The 22,628-nt window shown below is 39.9% G+C and overlaps 1 protein-coding gene across 1 annotated transcript in view; it reads right to left on the reverse strand.

Annotated features, from left to right (window-relative positions):
- The window catches only part of APP (amyloid beta precursor protein), a 205,021-nt gene that overhangs the window by 70,360 nt on the left and 112,033 nt on the right, over window positions 1-22,628 (reverse strand). Inside the window, exon 7 of the mRNA XM_080613686.1 lies at window positions 12,722-12,889. Coding sequence (XP_080469812.1) covers window positions 12,722-12,889 — 168 coding nt within the window. The remainder of the gene's footprint in view (window positions 1-12,721; window positions 12,890-22,628) is intronic.

Genomic DNA, 22,628 nt, shown 5'->3' on the forward strand with positions numbered 1-22,628 from the left:
CTACATCCAGTGACAGCAGATTCCAAAACCAAACCACCCAAATTTTGGACGAAAAGTGAAAACATCTCTGTAATGCTCAGAAGTATTTCCATATAAGTTTGCCTTTTAATCTCTGAAGCACCAAATGAATCTTTATTAGCTACAGTTAACTGCAGTCCATTTTAATTCCGTTTAGAAAATGAAAATTTATTTCAAAGCAGAAAGAAATTTAAGAGTGTCAGACTGAGCAAAGGCTCCTGTTTCCTGACAGGGGTTCACTAAACACCCCCAGGAAAGACCAGTGAATACTCTTCTGCAATGTTTAACTGACCTTGCTGGCATTTTCCTTCCATGACTCTTAATTTTATCCCCCAATCCCTCCACACCTCCCTGAACCTTGCATGAGATTTAACATTCACAATACGGTGTGGCAATGAGTTCCACAGTTTAATCAGCTCAGCGTGAGGAGCGTTCCTCTCTGCCTGCACCTTCCTTTTGCTGCCTCTGCAGGACACAACAGGGTTTATCATGGTAAGATGAAATGGGAGAGAGCTCTAATGCATTTGCTGTTCTTCACCACCTTTTACAGTTTATTTTTTTTTAAACTTAAGCCTGTACAAATGTGAGTGGAAAGACGTGACGATCTAAATAAGTGTCCAATAAATTATGCAAATTTAACCTTTAATTTATTGAACTGGAAAAAAGGTCACCAGCATTTGCACTGAGATCAGTTAAGCCACCTGTACATTTAAGGTCTGATTTTCCAAAGCTCCCGTCTCACATACACGGCCTTTACAGCTGGGTTTTCAGACAGCTCCCTTTCTTCCCACTGGGATGCTTGCTGCTGCATTTTTGAACGAGTGAGGTGCTGAGAACTGGAAAACCTGATTTCAGTGCCTGGTGCTGAGGATGTCAGAGCACTGAGGCCCCTTCGAAAGCTGTGCAAACCCGTATCAACCAGTGACTATGCATTAAAGGCCACAGACATGGGTGCCTAAGGCAGCCAGGCTGTGTCCAGGAGCATGGGAAAGGATGCAGCCAGTACACTGATACCTGACTTCAAACTGCTCTCTCAAGCCAAGCTGAAGAGAGGAATGCTACCAAAGAGCAATACTGCGTAGGAGGAGAAAGCTGCTACCCCTGACCCGGTGCAAACGGCTAGTGTAAAGCCACACATGGCTCTCCACTATATACTCCCAAAGAGAAAGAAGGCTTGGAAACAGGCATGTAGGCTTATGGGAGCTTGGGGAACCTGCCTCATGGTAAGAAGCTCAATCAGTTACACTCATCCACCAGGGAGCACACTACTAATTTGATTTAGAAAATCTCTGCTGAGAAAAGATTTCTGACAATAGCTTTATCGGAAAGAAGCAACCAAGGTCTGATAGTCAGAAACCAAAGCTAAGCAGAAAATAAGCTGGCAAACCAGACCAGAAATAAGCCACCTACTTTAGTAGTACATCCAATTAAGTATTTGAACAACTTATGCAAATATACGCCCATTTGCCCAAAAGCATCCTTGAAAACATCCTGCTTCAGCATCTCCTTCCAAAACCCAGCCAATGAACAGGTGGGAAAGCAAGGAGTAAAATAGATGTTTTCTCCCAGCCTGCTTGCTGCTCACAAGAATCTGCAGCCTGATCTCATTTTACGACCCCATCTGCTCTTAGAAGGAGGTTTCATTTTCTATGCATTGCTTGTTTTATTAGGTAAGTCATTCTAGTACTGCACGATAACTGATAAAAAAGTGTGTTTTAACAGGTGTGGAAGAAATGCAGCATCAGATGACATTTTCTTCACACTTGCATTCATTTTACCTGTCAATTCCCAAACAGTTGTGGGCGGGTTGGTTTGGGGGGTTTTTTTAGTTTTTATTAAGCTTTAAAATCCTAACCTTCCTGGAGACACAGGTTCAATAATATGGCCAAATTATACTTTACATATTTTTTGCTATTTAACAACAATTTTTAATTATCAAAAGACCGGGGAAAAAATAAATAGGAAGAAAAATGCAACAATATGCCCCCAGATCCTCTTTTATGATTTTGCATAAAAATAAATAATCCATATCAGCATCTCCAGTGGAAAAAAACCCCACAATATCAATGGTCTCTCACCAATCTCATATGAAGTGAAAGGATTAGTAGATGTCCTTTTTCTGAATGAGACTGGCTGCAGCATATAAGATGACAGCATTACCCAACTACAGTTTAGTATTCAGTGGATGCATTCATTGCCTCTGAATTCCACGTATACAACTGCCTCATTAATGAAGGATTAAGATCAAAGCTTTCAGTTGTTGACTAAGATCACAGCTAATTATAGCACTTCTGGCAATCACAAGTGGATATGGAGTATCTTTAGCAAGAAGGACTTCTATTGCTGCTACTGCTACCTTATGAAATAAGCTGCTTTTACAAGATGGTATCCCCATCCTTTTGTGAATAAGCTACTCTGCTTACAGCAGGGTGGCAAAATGAGTGAACAGAATCTGAACAATGGGAAATAAAATTAACTATTACCTTTTCATTACAAAACAGAGAAGTTACCAGCTGAATGATGCAAGAAAAATGAAGGCTGGAAAAGGTTTATGTAGGATCGCAGCAAATTGTCGGAGCAATCCCAGGCACAGCTACAGGTTGGGCAGAGAAGAGGTTCAGAGCAGCCCTGCAGAGAAGGACTTGGGGGTGTTGGTCGATGAGAAAAGGAACATGAGCCGGCTTCAGTGTGCGCTCGCAGCCCAGAAAGCCAAACGTATCCTGGGCTGCATCAAGAGGAGCGTGACCAGCAGGTCGAAGGAGGTGATCCTGCCCCTCTGCTCTGCTCTCGTGAGACCTCACTTGGAGTATTGTGTGCAGTTCTGGTGTCCTCAACAGAAAAAGGACATGGAACTGTTGGAACAAGTCCAGAGGAGGGCCACGAGGATGATCAGGGGACTGCAGCACCTCCCATATGAAGAGAGGCTGAGAAAGTTGGGGCTGTTCAGCCTGGAGAAGAGAAGGCTGCGTGGAGACCTCATAGCAGCCTTCCAGTATCTGAAGGGGGCCTACAAGGATGCTTGGGAGGGACTCTTCATCAGGGACTGTAGTGACAGGACGAGGGGTAACGGGTTCAAACTTAAACAGGGGAAGTTTAGACTGGATATAAGGAAGAAGTTTTTTACTGTTAGGGTGGTGAGGCACTGGAATGGGTTGCCCAGGGAGGTTGTGAATGCTCCATCCCTGGCGGTGTTCAAGGCAGGTTGGACAGAGCCTTGGGTGGCATGGTTTAGTGTGAGGTGTCCCTGCCCATGGCAGGGGGGTTGGAACTAGATGATCTTAAGGTCCTTTCCAACCCTAACTATTCTATGATTCTATGATTCTAAATTACCACAATTCTAAATGTAGGGAAATGGATGTACCAGGACAGTTTTTACATAAGTTTTAAAGTTTAATATAATTTAATTACTTTGAGAAAAATGTGTGCCCAACTGCTAAGCTTTCTAGTAGAGATCAATACTGTAGCACAGAACAGTAAGTGTATTCACGTACTACATATAATCCACAGCATTAGAGAGACAACTACTCTCATTCCTAGCACTGTAAGCTGCAGGATCAGCAGGCTAACTGTCATTTCTTTTCACTTTTAATTACTTTCTTTTCATACGTGCTTCCACCAAGACTACTTTAGGAACCTTGTCTAAAACTGAAGAATAAATAGGAGGACAGAGCTCCTCCCACAGTCAACAGCACCAAGGAGATCATGTGAGAATGAAAATCAGACATGTCTCCAGTTTTAACCATTTTACATATAAGCGGCAGGTTACTGCTGCTGGTTTCTTTTTCGGGTTTTGGTGACCAAATAGACAGTACTGCTGTGCTCCAAGGTTTGGCATCACCCACCTGGGTTGGCAGGAATTCTGGGAGCCAGATCTTTCACCTCATCGCTCATCAGCACACCTCCCTGCCTAGAAGCTAACTGCATAGCAGAGAACTGTGCTTACAAAGATCAGAGCGTGGCACTCCTGCCCTTCACCCACTCAACTCCAGATGCCCATCCTCTAATTTTCAGCAAATATGCTCAATAATGTGAACTCTCTCTAAGCTACTGATGGATATTAAGGCTCATCCATTTCAAGTACATATTTATCACTCAGCCTGACCACACAGCCACTCAGCTGGGTTTTATTTATCTTCCACATTTACTTTACCCTCATATTGTGACAATTATCTTAAGACACCCAATCAAGTCTTTGAAAGTAAAGTCTTCATCATAAAAATTGAAAAATTCTGACTACAATGGTAGGGACTCTGAAAGCACAAAACATGGACTAACAGGCCAGATAAAACCAAATATATTCTTCTGTCAGAAAAAGATACATGCACATTGGCAGTGACTTAAGAAAAAACATCTCCTGTAACAGCAGTGGTTGTATACTGAGGGATCATGTCTGAAACACTAAAAAGAATCATCCGTTCTGAGACTTGACTTTTCCACCTTAGATTTCAAGCTATCTCTTAGCTTCCAAAATTCTGATAGATTAGATGAATGTTCCTAAAGCAGATTAGAAAGTACATTGTTTAAAAATGTCCACTAGTTTAATTGAAAGAGATTGCAGACACCGGTGACATGAAGAGAGTTAACACATGAAAGAGAACCCAGTGTTCCAGAGGGATGCTCTTTCCTTTCTTAATAGCTGGGTTATCTCATTGTTTTTATTACCCATCAAGGCTAAACTACTTTGTTATAAAAGACTGCATATAGTTGCTGTAATATTTCATAATTTGCATTAGCATTCAAAGAATAATTTCAGGTCAATGCAGCAACCTCAGCCTGAAAATATAATTAAGTGTACTGAGATAGAGAAATCATATTTTAAAAGTTACATTCCTTCTTGAACTTCACTTTGCGAAGACTGATCCTATCTTTCTTTGATATGTTAGAGTGAAATCCCTCACAGATTCTTCTTGGAGAGAAAAAAAAAAACCAAAACAACAAAACATACCTTACTCATATTATTCGTCATCCACTGCCTTGACTAATGTTGACACCTGCCACTTAAACTAGGTTTATGTTAAATTTTCTCATATAAGAACCTTTCTGTGTATAACCTTCAAGATGCATTTCCTATCCATGCACAGCTGGGACTTGGCAATCATGCTTTCCTTGCATCTCCATGAATACAACTTCCTTTTCACCAGCCCTGACAAATGCAGTTTCGCATTGCTCATACTCATTTGACACTCATCTTGACCATTAATTGCTCAGATCACCCTCATCTGAGTTCTTCGATCCATTTTGTGCTTGGGAGGAGGTCCCCAAAGCATACACTAAAGCATCTTTGCAATACACTACTTCAAGGTCATTCTCTTTTGATTTGTCACTGTAAGTTTAAATATTTATGAGGGAAAAACCCCATTAAATTCTTCACCTATTACATCAAATGAGAACATATAGCAGACAGAAGTATATTCCTGAACATGCCTTCTGCCAAGGTTGCAAACATGTCATCAAGTTCCACAGAATAAAAAAAAGCCCACCAGTGGTTAGACCCGATAAAACAAGTAGAGCAAAAACAGTTTCTACAATAATACATTACATTAATAAAATTCCTAGTGCTTGAAATTATCAGTAGTCTAAATCTTGTATATGAAAACATTTGCATCATTTCCCTGTTGAGCCTTAAATTTACCCAATTGCTTTTTAAATAGGCCCAGTCTAACAGCACTCACAATGAGTGAAGAACTGCAAAAATGCTTTTCTTAAGATTCCATCTACGCTATTTGAAGCTGGCCTCAACTTTATCAAAATGTATCATTCAGCTGAGCTTTTATGCTAAAGAAAATTAAACCCAGCAAATACTGGTAATTCATGCAGGAGATAATGGGAGAGGGACACATTCAAGTAAAATCTTAAGAGGTAATGCCCCTTTACTGCTAATTTTGGGAAACAGTAGGACAATTGCATATAAAGAGCTTTTGTGATGAAGCAACAGGTTGTTCTAATGTGACTGGCTTTGGCGAATGTGTAATAACTTGGGATTTTTAATTCATTCAAATTCGTAGTTCTTATGCAAAATGTTTCCTTGCAATATCGCTACTTATGAAGGCAGACTTTTAAGATTTGAAATGCTATCACTAGAATTCTTTATTTTAAATTATGTCTCCTGTAGCATCTCCATGACAAGTCAGTATTGTAGCTATCTGCTGCAATGAATATTTTCCAGCACTAAGTGCGTTGCCAAAAAACTCGACGTCCGGATGAACGTATTTTAGACGTGGCCTGGTTTCTGTCTCTGAGACTCCTTCCTGAGCTCAAGCTCAAGCTGGCTCTGTGGTTGTACAGATAAAATGAGCAATCACCAAGTAAGTAAGACTAAGGATTAAAATGTTCTACCTAGCTATAAATTTGGTATACTTTACCATTCTGCCTACAGGAATGCACTGCTGTTCTTTAATGTGTTAGACACACTCTGGAAGTTGGCATGCAAGTTTAGGTGTCAAAACACTTATTTCCTGCTAACTGGGGAGATGTCAAGATCCCTAACAAGTAACAAATGGATAAAGCAAATTATTGACAATGGGAGTATCATCTCATAAGCTGCTGCTTTTAAAAGGTACAGATCATTTGCCTTACCTCTGAAGAGAAATTAAACTGGACAGTGCAAAATGCTGGGTCATGAATTTTCCCCTCACTTAACAGCATGACCTGGAAACACATTAAGACTGATCTCATCAATTATCAGGGATGGACTGATATTAACCTGTAGGGAAGCTGAAGTTAGACTGTATGAAAAGCAGTAAGAGTGTATTCTCCCTAGTAGTCTAAGTCTTGTGCACAATTTTAATCCATATTTAAGTTGCTGTGAAATTTCACCTATATTATGAAATTGTAGCTTTTAGTGTGTTCCTTCCATTTGAAATTGAAATAAAGTATCTGAACACTTAAAAATCACCCAGAGATACAGCGAGTTTGTACATTTACAACATTTAGCCTAGAGAAGAAATACTATTCTAACTAAATTCACTCAAAGATCTGTGATAGTGCTCCAAAATGATCAGAGATAAAATAAAGTGTGTTAACATTTAAGCTTACGATTAGGTTTACAGGGTTTACACAAGGAAGGAGGGAACAAACAACACTGAACCCTGCCGGTTCCCTCTTTGGATAGCCACAGGAATTCAGTACAATGATAAACCCCCCTATTTTATAAAAAGTCATTTTAATGACACATCAAAGTTTACAAAAATTGACTGTGCCACTGGAGTACAGTTCACTCCCACTTCAGATGCAAAACAAATGAAAACTCAGTGGCACAAATTCATGCCACTCTGCTCTTGAAGGCACCCTGGGACCTGTAGGACCTGCTGGGAGAGCTTTCTCCTCTGCAACAGCTGACAAATGAAGCACATTTAAGAGAATGAATGATCTCAGCTTGGAAGCTCCTTGTGTCCCCAAGTTAAGACTTGAACATCAATGTAATTTCAAAATAGTGCTTACTAAAAAAATCTGGTCTTTTTTAGCTCCTTCTATAGTTTTAAGGATGTTTCACAAGCAACAATAAAGAGACAAGAGAAACAAGTCATACAACAAATTACTTCTTAGTGTGACAATAAGAAAGAAATCATTCCTTCAATAACAGCAAGTCGTGGTTTACTTCCAGTTGGTAAATGAGTACCACACAGCTGCTTGCTTGCTTCCCTCTCCCCTTCCCCATGAGATGGGGAGGAGAATCAGAGAAAGGTAAAACCTGCAGGTTGAGATAAGAACAATTTAATAATTGTAAAGTAAAACATCATAATTATAGAAAGAATGGTAACAGGAGAAAGAGAGAGAGGAATAAAACCCAAGAAAGAAAAATGATGCACAACTGCTCACCACTCGCCGACTGACACCCAGCCCAACCCGAGCAGTGATTGGTTGCTTCCGGGTGACACCCCCAGTTTACACACTGGGCATGACATGCTGTGGTATGGAATACCCTTTTAGACAGCTTGAGTCAGGTGTCCTGTCTCTGCTCCCTTCTGGCTTCTTGTGCTCCTCCTCACTGTCAGGGCATAAGAGACTGAAAAGTCCTTGATCAGGGTAGGTGCTACCTAGTGACAGCTAAAAACATTGGCGTGTTATCAGCCACTGTTCTCAGACTAGAGCCAAAACACGGCACTGTAAAAGCCACTAAGAAAAAAATTAACTATCCCATCCGAAACCAGGACACATCAATTTATCATCTTCTGCTTATTCTTATCAATATATATCCATTCTGAGATCATTAAATTCAAACTAACTGCCTGATAGATCCTAATCATCTCAAAGAAGTCATTATGGCCAGTCACACAGCAGAAGTTTGAGTCCTTATATTGAATAGAAACTGCAGATATTATTGAACATCCTTATTAAAAATCAATAGAGAGCGAGCATGTGGTCTGACAGGCTGAAGGAATCAGTAACAAGATCCTTAGAGCCTTCTACGGCAATTGTATTTCAATTCCCGTGTAGCTGGGTGATGAATGGAAAAATTTGACAGTAGTAGCTCCTACCCAACAGACATGATTTTTGTCAGACCTCACAGAACTGGCCAAATTCACTGATAGTGTAGACAGTCTAAGGCTTAGAGTGACAGGACAGACCCACCTCTTCCGATCAAGGCAAAGAGACTTCAGTAAGGAAGCAGAATAAAACATGATTTTTTTTCTTTTCTGTTGACAGTGTGTTCAGGATATCAGCATTCAGCGTTCAGAGTACATGAGTATTTCTAACAACAGAACATCCTCAGGCCTTGGATCAGTCCAATTTCAATGCATTACATGAAAAATAAAATCACATCCCACCCTTTCATCCTTTGCCCACTATTCAAAAGAAACCCAACTGCTATCCACTACTTTGTATTACTCTATGTAAAATCTAACTAGTTTTTCCTACAAAGCAAACTACAGCTAGACAAAGGAAAGACATGCTTTTAGCATCCATCTTGTCTCCTGCCTAAGAGGGGCTCACTTTTTCTTTTATAGCACACAAGGGAGCAACAATAACGTGAATACTGCAGAGAAAAGGAATAAAGAATGGAGTAAATAAATATGAATGGGGGGGAGGCACAAAGATCAAATAGAAAGATTAAATTAAGGGTGAAAGGTGACAGAACAGGGGTGGCCTAGATGGAAACTCTTCTCCACCATTTTTCTTTTCTTCTGCATGACCGGGGTGAGGGTGGTGTCTGTGCTACAGCCAGATGAAAAAAAACTCTTTCAGCAATATTCAACCAGTACCAAGACAGGATGTCACTTAAGTGCTAAAATATATAGTATTCAGCACTTTAATTACTCTCATTACCATTTCTATTCAGCAAAATGATGAAGAATTTAGAGGAACATCATGGTGATATTGAGACAGTAGATGAAACCAGAAGAAAACACAGTTATTTTTATTTTCTTCTTTTCCAAGGATAGAAATAACACGTGTGTACAAGGTACAGAATAGATTGAAATATCATGAAAATACAGGAACAAAAATGTAACTAAAATAGCTAGGAAAATGTACCTTATAGATGCAAATGTTTGAGAAACTACTGAAGGAAAAAAAAAAAACCAAACCGGAAACAGAAAAAAGCCCTCTGGGAGATCTGTTTTAAAAGACAAGACCAACTCTACCTTTCCTCACCGCCAGTTGCGCAAATGAAGCCAAGCAGCTCAAGTGCTCAATCTAACTCCATTTTCCCTAAAGAGAAAATGACTCAGACCAAATATTGGGAACTCCAAAGTAAACCAAGATAACTATGTAAAGAATACAAATGGTAATGTTCTTGGCATTGTTTCATTGAACTGAAGTTAAGGAAAAACAAAATGAAACAAAACAAACTTCCATGAGATAGAGAGGAATCTCCAGGGCTTATCTCAATATCCTAATGAATATAATACATAGCAAATTCAGAATCTCTGGTTCCACACGCTGCAAGAGAGTTGCCAGTTTTAGAAGAGAAGATCATTTCTCTTGCTGAACAGCATAAGCTGAACAACTGCTGCTGCCAAGAGACAGGTCTGAAGAAGGAAGACAATCTAATTTCCAACTTTCATTTAATCCATAATATTCTTTTTAAGATCATGGCTGAGGTCACCTCTTTTAGCAGAGTATTTCCTGCAAAAAGATCATTAGGTTGATTGGAAGTGTAACACAATAAACTCTACTGGCTTGCTATTACAAGCAGTCAGTGCTATGACTTCACCTACAACCTGTGTATGAAAGGCAACACCGCTGCATTATCGAAGTGACAAATTGGAATCTCACCCCTCCAAGTTTTACTGCGTTAAGTATAATTCTCACGAAGTCTGTTTTGTGATGTGACTGCTCTTTAGTCAGCAACACCCTTCCCTATGTGTAGTAACTCTGCAGCACTATACAAGCCAGAAGTGAAACTCTCAGATTTGAAGTGCTGGGTGAGTAACTACAGCACTGTATGCAAGATGCACGATCTTTGGAGATCTTTGAGTCTGCATACAGTCCCATTGCAGAATTTGGAGAAAGAGATGCATTCACATGGCTCAGCTTGAAGGGCAGGAGACAAAACATGCTGTAAAAACTGGATGTTTAAGAAAACTGCAATCTTGCAAGAGTCCAGACCTACAGGTCCTTATTTATGCTGTTGTCCAGCCTTCAGAAAAATACATGTTTTAATAATGCTGACAAAGGCAGCAATAATTCTTAATTCCTACCAGGTATGTGAAAAGGCTGACTTTCGTAGCCCTACCTTGTTGGACATGAAATACAAGGATGAAGCCCTGCCCCCCCCCCTTTTTTTTCCCCTATTTCTGGGGAGAGGAACAGGCACTGTCCCAAGAGGAGTACTATCAGAGATAGGTGATGTTCATTTGCCTCATATAGACCGAGGCAAGCACCTCTGTGCATGTAGATCATGTTCAGTCCTGTCATTCTTTCCCTGCTAAATGAGACTACTTCCAGATACAAAGCAGCAAAAGGTTCTGTTTCTCAGCTGTTTTCCATTATTAGTTTTGACAGCCATCAGCATGTCTGGATCCAGTCACCACTTACGCATGATACTCACCCATGTGTGACTGAAAAAAGTAACTGTCGTTTACAAATTCTCTGTTGGCCATAACGGTAAAGAATAAACACAGCCTCATCTTGGCTACCTGAAACTAAATGCACAAGGAGCTGAAGTGGATAGTCTAGGCTTATTGTGCAACATCTCTCTCCCTGCAGTGCTTTTTCTATGCTTCCAATCTGTATCAGCCAGCTATTTTCAGTTTATTTTTCTTTCCTCCTTCCACATCTACAATATCAACTGCTCGTCAACATCACAGACCTTGCATTTTGCATAGCATAAATATTGCTTCTTTAAAATTCTCTTTTTTTCTACTACTGCCCTAATTTGTTACGAAGTCCCGGTTTTTCTTGCCTGTCATAGGGCACGCAATCAAATACAAACCACACTCTGCATCTGGCAATGTCTCACCTTCCACAGAAACTTAATGGCTCAAAATTTCATTCTCTTAGCAAATATATTACAGACCTCACTTCAATCTCCTGCAAAGTTCTTTCTCTCTTCACTACATCTTCTGTCTTGTTGCAAAATCTGATCACTATCTAGGAGGCATCCCCCTTACTCACATTGTGGTAGTTTTTCTCTACATCCCTCTATGGAGCTGTGCAAAGAACAGCTTTAAAAAGATGCCAAGACGAAACACAGCTGGAGCACCAGAGCAGCTATTCTGTCTCCATGATGTCTGCTCCTGCTCTCGTAAAACACAGGCTAGCTCCTTTGCCGAGCACATAGACAGTACACCTCACTAGGGAACTGCATGTGTTTCTCTCCATTTTTATGCCTTCTACTTACTGCAAACATTCCTAGGCACAGATCAGAAAATATTTTGCTAAAAGGAGCCCCAACATGGAACTTCTGCTCTGCTCCCCTCTGCCTTGTGAGCTGGCAGGGCAGTGAGATACAAACTCACTATTTCATGTGTCAGACGTAAATTGCAGCCAATACTCTCCCAAGAGTACATGCTGCTAAGACAGACAGCAGGGAAGTGGTACCAGTGGTTCCCAAACCAAAACCCAGCTGATAAATTCAGCATCTGATTCATCAGCTTCAATGCTCTGTGACGGAGAAAGCCATCATTCTCAAACCAAAATTCACAGTGCAAACACTCTTTCTTCAGGGAAAATGATCATTAAAATATATGGTGTGTTAAAGTAAGTGGGAGGTGATTCACATCCACGTGCATCCTCAGGGAAACCTGAAAAAACAATGTTATTTTTCCCGCTCTTGTTGCAAACACACACAAAGTATTCAATCAAACTGGATTGAAAAAAACCCAAAAATTATCTTGAAATGAACATTCTGTTATTTTAACGATTTATCTTTGATTAAAAAAGGTCAGAGTTAATACATGGAAATACACTGTAAAAACTATAAGCTATATTTAAACTTACCTGAGGCTTATCTAACGTCTGTGTTGCTTCCTGAACATGCCCACACAGACATACACAAAATGTCAGTACGCTTTGACAGAAAATTAAGAGAAGGTGAGTGCGAAGGTCTTGACTAAGGACGTGTTAAGCTTTTAGCTAACTACTTGCAAATCCCCATCTACAGCACCAAGAAAACACCCACTACCATGCTGGGTTAGCGAGAGGCTAGTGAGGATCTACTAGTGAGCAGATGCTTTGGACAGACCGCGGCCAAGGGTTAGTGTGAGTCCAGGCCCACTCCTGCACAGCAGGAGCAGGGGAGGCATGGAGGGGCACTTACTGACGCTGCCACAGACCGCCATGCAGTACTCCTCCGAGTCAAAGTTGTTCCGGTTCCCACCGCAGCCGCCGTAAAGGAAGGGTGCACACTTTCCTTCGGCCACATCAAAGTACCAGCGGGAGATCATCGCGCGGCAGGGACCAGTCTTGGCTTGCTCAGAGCACACCTCTAGTCACAGGAGACCCGAAGGAACCACATTTAGCATGTATATGGTATTGCTTTGGTTTCTTAATTAGGTACCTTTCAATGTCCACGCATGCAAGCGAGGAAGGAGACGCACCAAGGAGGTGTTCTGGGGAACAGCAAACTCTTCCCCAGAAAACCACCCCAGAGACAATTCTGAACTGGCTCAGATTGGTGCTACTAAGTCACCTTAGCTTGCCTATACTTTTATGTTCTTAAGCAACTTCATCTGCATGCAGTGAGGGGTGTTGCCCTGAAACAAGCTCCAGCATGGTAGCAATGGTACAACTGTGAAGTTTCATCTGCTTTCAGGCCAGAGGGGTACAAACACTGCCTGTTCATGGGGTCTGCCTACGGCCCGAGGCAGATTCATACCCAAGCAGCACACTCAGTGCTAGAAGGGTGTCACCCATCTGGAAGAGGAACATCTGAAAGCAGAAGAAGCCATATTTTCATTTGTTGTTTTTTAGCTACATACTCCCTCCCTGCCCAGCCTGAGAAGTTTCATAGCTTATACAAAAGAAAAAACAAACCCCAAATATTTGAGTTATAGAGGAAAATAAATTCTCTTCAGACACCTATTTATATACAGTCATTGCTGAAGAAACTCCCTCTTGCAAGCTGCCTTCACAGGGTTTTTAATTCACAGTTCGAGGGCTCACATATATAAAATTGCTGCCATAGCTTTAACTCATCCACTGTAGGAAATCTCATCCCCAGTAAATATATACTGGGGAAAAAATTAAAATGGTCTGTGCCTGTGTTCATTGTGAGCTGCCACAGCCTCTGGCTATATCCTGCAACACAAGAAAACCTGAGGGAAGAACCAAACCACATAAATTAATGGAAGACAAAGCAAATCCTGCCTGCAATTTGGAATTCAGCCAATTACACACTTAAATGTATAGCCCTTTACCAATAATGTTCCAAACAGACAAAACCAGTTTTATCTTTCAACGTGCTGCATAAGTCATTTCCAATCTACATAACGTTCGACAGCAGCACGCCCCTCATTTGCTTTCATCCCACGCACTGCATCGGCAGACAAACCGGTACGTTCAACTACTGGCTTCTAAATTCCCTGCATCTATTTGAGTTTTGTGGAAGGCAGATCCCTAAGGGTTGAAAGGTGGTATGAAGAAATATCAGTGCATTAGCACTGAAAATCCCCTGCATGCTCATCACCTCTTAGATGTTGGCTACAAAGAATCATGCTTTTCAGAGTCTGTCCTGATACATCTCTTCACTCTCCTCAGGAGCACTGCTATTTATAAATGCATTTTATGTTCAATTGTCATGGGCAGTCAGTGTACACCTACAGTTCCTTAAATAAATAATAAAGGTGTAATTTGACATGTGTTTAACGTATTCACATATCCTATCTGTAAATAATGTCAAGAATCAATTTCAGAGAGCATGTATTTGGTCTAAGAGAAACAGAACCAAGTGTATGCAATCATCAAAAATGTGCTACAAACACTGCAATTCTGGACCAAGCAATTGGGAGGAAGAACAGCAGAGGGTGAAGGAGTACTATTTTTTTTTCTTTAAGAAAAAACATAAGAAGAATATTTACTTGTAGATGACACTAATTACAATTAGTTGAATACTACCATATGATACAGCACATTTAGTATACAAGTGTTTCTTCCTATTTATTTTAAATCAAATCCAGCTCTGCTGTCTTATTATACTGTTAAATCTTGACACAAAGCTAACTTTGCACAGCCTTGGAAGAGCTGCCACATGCCAATTAAAAATGAATAGTGACTCTTGACATTAAAGAGACAGGTATAATCAAGAGAATTTCTGCTGACAGGAAATGTCATCTTAAAAACCACAAAGGTCTCAACAACTCAGTCTTTCTTAGCTAATATTGAGCATGGGCTGAGCTCTCCTCACACTGTAAGTGCCTTCTAGGTTTCCCCCAAAATACCAATTCTGCTATAAAGACTAATTTATTTCATTTTACACTGTTCAGTGTTATCAGAATGTTAACAGTTCACAGATTTAATCTGAAATTTCCTATAGGTATCTCTCTTACAGAAAGAGCAGCACAGATATTTTTTGCATGAGCAAAAGCAAAGGTAATTGTCCGTCAAGTAACAGATACCAGTGATAACAAAGAATTGTCTCTCTGGAAACTGCAGTAATTTATACACATGAAGATGCACTTGAACAAGTGTTTCTGGCAACAGGGTAAAAAGAGCAAGCCTGAAGCACTGCAGTCCAGTGCTGTGGCCAGGGACCTGCCTCTACCTCCCACCAGGCTGGTGGTGACAGTGCAGGGTCGTGAAGGGACTTTCTTCCCCTCCAGCTGACACAGCCAACCAACCGTAGGATACTGGTGAGACCTAAATGGTTATTATTTATCACAGAGAGAAATGGTCTACTGCCATGAACAGTTTATGACCTAAATGAACATTAAACAAGAAATGGGAAAAATGACCTGGGTTACTGTTTCCTGGTTGCTCTGTTTGACAGAAATGTTGCTGGCCCAGTCTAGGAAACTTCTCGCTGCTGTTACCGCTTTCCCAGTGTCACCACCACCATTCACTACTGCCTGTTCTCTGTGGACGGCTCAGAGAGGCATTCCTTCACCCCTGCTTTGGGGTGAAGGTACATTTTTAAACCAGCTTCCATGCCTGGGAATTGGTCCCATTGTTCCTGTTGGTGGGCCAGCTGCTCCTCCCATGACTCTACATCACCTCCACATCACCTGTCCTTACAGAAGAAAACCATCACATTAATCCTCACCTGTACCACGTCATCTGAGAAGATGGGGAAATGACGTGTAGAGATGGGAAATTCAACAGGTTTTCTTGGCTGTTAAACCAAGTATCATTTCCCTTTCCATTGCCACCAAGTGTAGCAACTAATGCCTATGATGGATGAGCTACAGTATTTTCACAGCTATTAGCAGCAGGCAGGCAGCATATACTGCTAAATAATTCATCAAAAAGTTAAAAGGTGTCTTTGCTTCATACATTACTCTTGTTGCTGAAAACTGATTAAAAGATGAGTTACTTTTTGCCACTGTGTAATTCAGGTTTACTTACGCTATTTATTTAGGGTATTTTGATACCACAAATAATTTGCATGCAGTACAGCATTAATGGTGAGAGCTCTGCTTTGTTTAAGGAACTTGCTCCCTCTTCTCCTTCCAAAGATGCATTTTTGCTTTTGGATCCATGAAACTGGATAAAATTAAAGAGGACAAGCCTTTGCCACAACCCAGGTTCATAAGTAGTGTAAATTCTGTTTTCAGACACAGTTTTAAAACCATCCTTCTTAAATAGTAAATTTTCCCTCATCTTCCCTGTGCCCCAAACCAAAGATTACAGTTGCTGATATCTTCCTTCTCTGAAACCCCAGATATGGCATATTATTTCTGAGATATCAGGAAAGTATAATTCAACTTTCCTCACTCAAAGCTTCTTGTACTTATACCAGCCTCTTGATGAAAAAAGGAGCTGTTTCTAACCAAGCAGGTAGATCATTCCCCAGATGACAGTGCTGTTGCAAACCTTTTTGATTTACTTTTAAATTAACAGTTAAAATGATATACTGAAAACTAATCAGTTACACTAAACATCAGCACTGACTGTGTTATTTTTTCTTTGAAAAGCAGTCTTCAGCCCTGCAGGAAACACAGGCTTAAAGTATCTGGACATTGATTTACAGTGCCTATACACAAAGTACTTCCACAAACACTCATTTACCAAAATGCTGTAAGTAGACCTAATTAGAATTTATGTGCAAACACTTCAGATACTTTTGAAGATCAATTTTTACAAAGGCAAACATAAAATATGGTTCTGAATGGCATTTTAGAGGTTTTCATTACCATATAAATTGTTTGGCTTGATATTTTTTTTTACTGTTACTTGAAGAAAACCGATTTTAAATCAAAGTGAAATTATAATTGCTTTATTTCAAAATCTCAGCTCCATGCTCTTTTCCCCTCATGAGACTAACACTTACTCTGTGAACACCAACATTTTCAATTGAGGAATTTAAAATAAAATTTAAACTTCTAATGGGGGAAGGGGGAGAGAATTAAAGCTACATTTACATACTTCTATCGCTGTAAACATCAGGGTTGCTTATTATTTTCTTTAGGATTTGAATTTATTTACATGATGATGAGAACTAAGCTCATTTAAACGCTGGCACAATTAGTCCCAAACCTTAAACCTTAAATTAAATTTGAGGAAATTTAAGGGAAAAACGACAAACAGGAGGAGGTAAGACTACCAGGTCTGGCCTGTCTTGGAAGTTGGGTCCTATGTTTAGTTTATGCCTCTGAAAATCCTCTTTAGCTTACGCGGCTTATCATGCGGGCTTATAAATATTACAAGTTCTTTAATTTAGCCACAGTAATTATATATAATATTACAACCAGAGTAATTCTGGCTTCCGTGTCTTCAGGAACTGAGAGCTATAGTTTGGGGTTATTAATACACACGTATCTGTGTTAGTCGCCATTTTTTAACTAGCTGAGAAAAATGAGACATCAGTGAATGCACTGCTTTAATTTTAGTTATACTGTTCATGTTCCAAAAAGGCACAATACTGTTTTCCTCAATGAATTAATCAAAAGGAAATATTTAAAGATAATTGCACTGAAACAAAGCTTCCTCATTTTGAATATATGGTTAGAAGAGGCAGCCAAATTTTAGTTTCAGTATTCAAAGACAAAAGCTAATTTCAGAAGGGGTTTCTGGAATTAGGAGAAGACAGCTGTGAAGCTGGCATATACTGTAGGAATAAAGTTGGTGCACAAGCTATACAACTGCTAAAATACTTTCTACACAGAAAGTTAATAAAGCAAAATGAATGACTTTTAAATGCAACACTGAAGAAAAGCTCTTCCAAAACTGTTAAATACCCTAAAATTGTAATTTCCATCCTGTGCAATTAAGGTTCAGTTTCTCTGTCTACTGTTTATTCTTCAGCTACTGGAGGGGGATATTTGTAATACAAAAAAATTTAATTGTATACTTGGCTAGAATACAAAGCCTTGCAATTCTGAAGCAGAACAAATACATGAAAATACATTTTCTATTTACTTGTGAACAACTCAACTACATTTTAAACGAAGGTGCCATGTAGTTATCACTGATGGCCAGAACCCCAGCAAAAGCCCAGCTTGATTTTAAATATAGGTCAATAAAATGTCATTAATTTATGTGTATTTTAGAAAAGGTATCATTCCTACATGTCATGACTATGCTAACATGGCAAGACAGTGAACATGACGATTAGCCCAAAAGTGCATTCCAGTCTTTTTTACACAGCAAACCGATACATTCAATATAGTAAAATGGTATTTTCTCTAGGGATACAGATTCTTGGAGGATCTCTTCTGCCACGATATATTTCAAATGAAATCGCTCTCCAACCTTATGTAAAACAACACTATTACTGTGTTTAGTACTTCAGTACTTTGCCCTCGACCCAAAATATTAGTACTACATTGCTGTCCATCAACAAGATTACTAGATCATAAAAAGAAATTCTTCCAATTGCAATATATCTTGAAGTATTATATTACGGCGGAACAGCGGAGCTTTAAATTATAATGCCTAATTAAAAGCTATCAGTTATTTTAATGCAAATCCATTAGGTTAACTTTATCAGCTCTTGTCCATATGTTACAGTAGATTATCATTCTTAATGAACATCTCCTAATAAAAACAAGGTAGAGTTATCATAGTGTGTACTAGCCATATAACAACCTATCGATGTCTTCATAATATGGAAAACAATCACAAATTATCACTTTCCAACTATAGAGTACTGCACAGCCTTGAAGCAAATGAAGAACAAGAAGGAACTACTACTTTAAAAGAAAGATAATAACCTTTCAAATAAGAAAGTGGGGCAAAGCTATGGAGGTGAAAAAAAGCCCAATTACTCTAGCATGTGTTACTAATATTATCCCAAAATTTACAGTTAATAGGTCTAGTAATCAGGGTTAACCTCCCTTGCTTTAAAGTAGATGGTCGCTGTTGCTAAACAGATTTAAAGTCTTTTACACCTGAAAGTCTTCAGCTAAAAAACTCCATGCGAGATCAATAAAGCTAAGAGCTACCACACAAACATCAGGCTGCTTTTCTCTTGCTAGGAAACTAGCATATGGTCTGTTGCTTGCAACTCAAGACTGTAAACAGTTAAAATGTCGCATCAAGGAGCACTGCTTAAATTTTTGCTTAACTGTTTAAAGAAACCCAGCTGAATTAGAGAAAGCAAAACAAACTGCTAAAGAACAACACTATATGCTACATGAGGCAGGTCTGGCCAATGCTGCTGAATCGCCCTGCACCTGCTGACAGGTATGCAAAGAAGTTGCCAGTTGTTTTCTGCCAGGCTGCTGCGCAGATCCCGCTGCTCTCCTTTAAACGAGAGCTGATTGACTGCTATGTTGACAGGAAGCACTAAGATGAAATCGCTTTTTCTTTGTTGTACGCCAGGAGAGACTGATTTTTCTTGTCACCTACTGTGCTGAAGGAGAGCAGAAACAACATCAGAAACAATTGCAGATGACAGAAGAATAGTGCTCCTGCTTGCTTTGGTCATGCGCTAGAACCACCACCTGGAGCCTGGATGCTTCATGAGCAGCTCTGCAACACCCGTGACACTGGAACAGTGATGGCAGGCATCAAACCGCCCTCTTCCTTAAATCCTGGCCAGCAGAGAGTCACTTCCCTTGCTCCACATGGAGACAAAAGTCAAGAGCCACAGTTTTCCTGCAGGGCTTCATAAACAAGCCATAATTAGTGGCACAATTTCACAAGTTCAGTGACTAAGGTGAAAAATGTAATTTGACATTAATTTCACTCTCTGGATCCCTGGATCCACTATTGGCTGGATTTAACATCTGAAGCCCAGCAGGAGCATATCTGAAAGTTGAAACTCCATATGAACCATAAAGTAAAGATGGTCTCTCACAAAAGGTAGGAAAGTGCATACTGGCAAATACTGTCCTATGGAAAGTATATTCACATTTTTGATAAACACTATAGCTCATAGAAATATGGTTGCTGAAGAAACTATCTTCCTGCCAATGACCTCTCTCATTCTCTAGGCAAGATTAACTTCCTTTTCAGTGAAAATAAGTTTGCAAGTGGTTCTACTATTGCTATTTTAATCACAATTCATTAAAATATGCAAGGAAATAAAACTGCCTGACAAATTGATTCTTCAATAGCTCAAGTGTCTTTAAAGCATAACATTACACTTATGTTTTCCAATTATTTATGGTTGAGGGCAATCATTCCACTGATCTGGAGGAGAAAGCGCTCAGTACAGCCCACAATTAGATCCTAATTTATGGGTTGGTTTAGAACAGTTGCTCCTTGTTGATTTCACATATGAAATGCAACTCCTCTCAAAGTGGGCAAACCCACTGTCTGAGCTCTTTAATGCTAATGACAATGTTAGTTGCAGCTTCATAATGCATATATAAAACTGGCTGTAAAGCGTCTGAAGAGCATCCTAGGCTGTATTTTATGAACTGCACTGACTAATGCTTGGCAAAAGTAGCCTGAATGGAGCTCATGTCCACAAGAATGAAGGTCCAACACGTAAACCCATCTGAAGAGGCTTTCAAGGTGTCTCCACAGTATGAACCACTTCTTAGTATGCGTATCATCTACAAGGTACCTCCGCCTCTTTCATTTGTACTGACTGTGACAAACTTTTCTGTGTGCAACAGCAGGACAACGGCAGATGCTCACCACAGAAGTTCCTATGCTGGATCTGCTGGCTGCATCAGGAGGACAGGGACCCTGTAGGAAGCTTTCTCTCAAGTGCAGCAAGGGAAGCAACAGCAAGGGCCAAGGCTCTGTTATTTGGACACTTTTACGTTTAAAAATAAACAAACATTTGGTAATAGTGCAACTCTGTCAGACACCAGTTACACACTCAGGAACAGTCTCTGCAACCCCGTTCTCCAGGAGAGCTGGAGGTCAGAAAGCCGAAAGGGCTGTGACAGAACTGCACCAAAAACTTGTGCTGGTAACAGGCTGCCCTCACCTCACTTGCAGCAACACGGGCAATAGCATTTCATTATCAGCTAGCAAGTGTATATGTTTCTAAAGGATTTTTAAAGGGTGGCTTCAATACTTGCCTCATCTCTTTTGTATTTTACATTCCTATTATTACACACTATTTTCCTGAAGGCTAAACATCTTAACCTGTTTGAAACGTCAACCTCAGTAAAGAACATGTACTACCTAATTCGTCCTCATTTCCACTCATCCAAAATCCCATTAACGTCAAGCGTATTTCTTTTTTTTCCTCCCCTCTCAATATGCAGCGAGAACAGGGCGTTTTATCCCCAGGTGGTGAAAGCTCACATATGGAAATATATTTAATTGGTTTAAAGATTTAAACATAATCTCCTCCCGCCCCCTCCTCACTGAAATGACTCTCCAACAACTGAGCACAGCACTCAATACAGTTATATAAGGCAGAAATGCAGAAGACTGCGTTACCACCCTCGGACAGAAACAGTTGCAACTGATTTTAGCAAAGCGTCAGGGCTTTTGATTAGCACGCTTATCTGCATGGAGACTGAACAGAAAAAACTAAAAGACATAATGCTGCTTTTTTCAAAGCACTCTTATGACACCCTGCTGTCCCCAGCATGTGTGATGAATTGTAGCCATCAGTCCTCTGCTCCATACCTGTTCTGCCATACACTGGCACCAGGATTCAAGAGAAAAGGACACTGCCACACGTAAAATGGGGGACCCCGCTAGCACTTCAGTCCCAAGCATCCCTAGAGGCAAGGGATGCAAAAGCAAAGGGAGAGGAAAGGAGCCAGGCCAGATGTTTTCTGCATCCTTTAATGACTGCCCCAATCACTGTCATTTTTCTTCTACCTCCTGCACATCCCAACTCCTTTATTTTCAACTGTAGCCTTTCATCTCATTTTCTGCCATTATCTCCAGCACTGACTGGTAGAAATATTGGCATGTATCTTACTGAGATTTATATCATATCAAATTGTAGTTACTAAAATTGAAACATAAGGATAATTCATTCAAATATGTAACATAGAAGAAATGTGGCATTTAAAAATATTATGTTGCTATATTGTATATAGAATACAGTAAAAGTCAAAATTTAAAATGCAGTTAATTACAAAATATAATGAAAAACAATTTTAGAAATAAAGAGTTCTCTCTCACTTCATGTTTTCCTTTTTTTGGCAACGCATTCCTATTTCCTCCTCCCCCACCCAATACAGCTCATTAGTTAGGTTCACTTTTCTGCATAATTATTTCTAAATTCCTTTAAACTTATTGCATTACTAGTTCATGGAGAAACACTGGAAACAGGTATCTAAAAGAAATCACACAAAATGACTGATTACTGCTGTTCAGGTAAGAGACCAAACCAGCTAGTGCTACCTCCTGCTTTGAGCTGACACTCCCCATCCTTCTGCAACCCATGCACATCATAACCCACACACATACTTTCCCTGTGTTGTTTGCTACACATGGCAGTCAAATTTTATCTAATGTTATTTTAAAACAAAAACAGCTCTTCTGCTTCCATCCACATCATACACAACAGCCACACTTCATAGACAGACACCTCTAAAGAATATCTGTAATGGGAAAGGGGAGGGGATTCAATGTGCAAATTACAGGAGACAAAGCATAATAACAATGCTGCAACTCAGGATATTTTGCTGTTTGGAACATTTTTT

Source organism: Psittacula echo, assembly GCF_963264785.1.
Source record: "Psittacula echo genome assembly, chromosome: 3".
NCBI lineage: Eukaryota > Metazoa > Chordata > Aves > Psittaciformes > Psittacidae > Psittacula > Psittacula echo.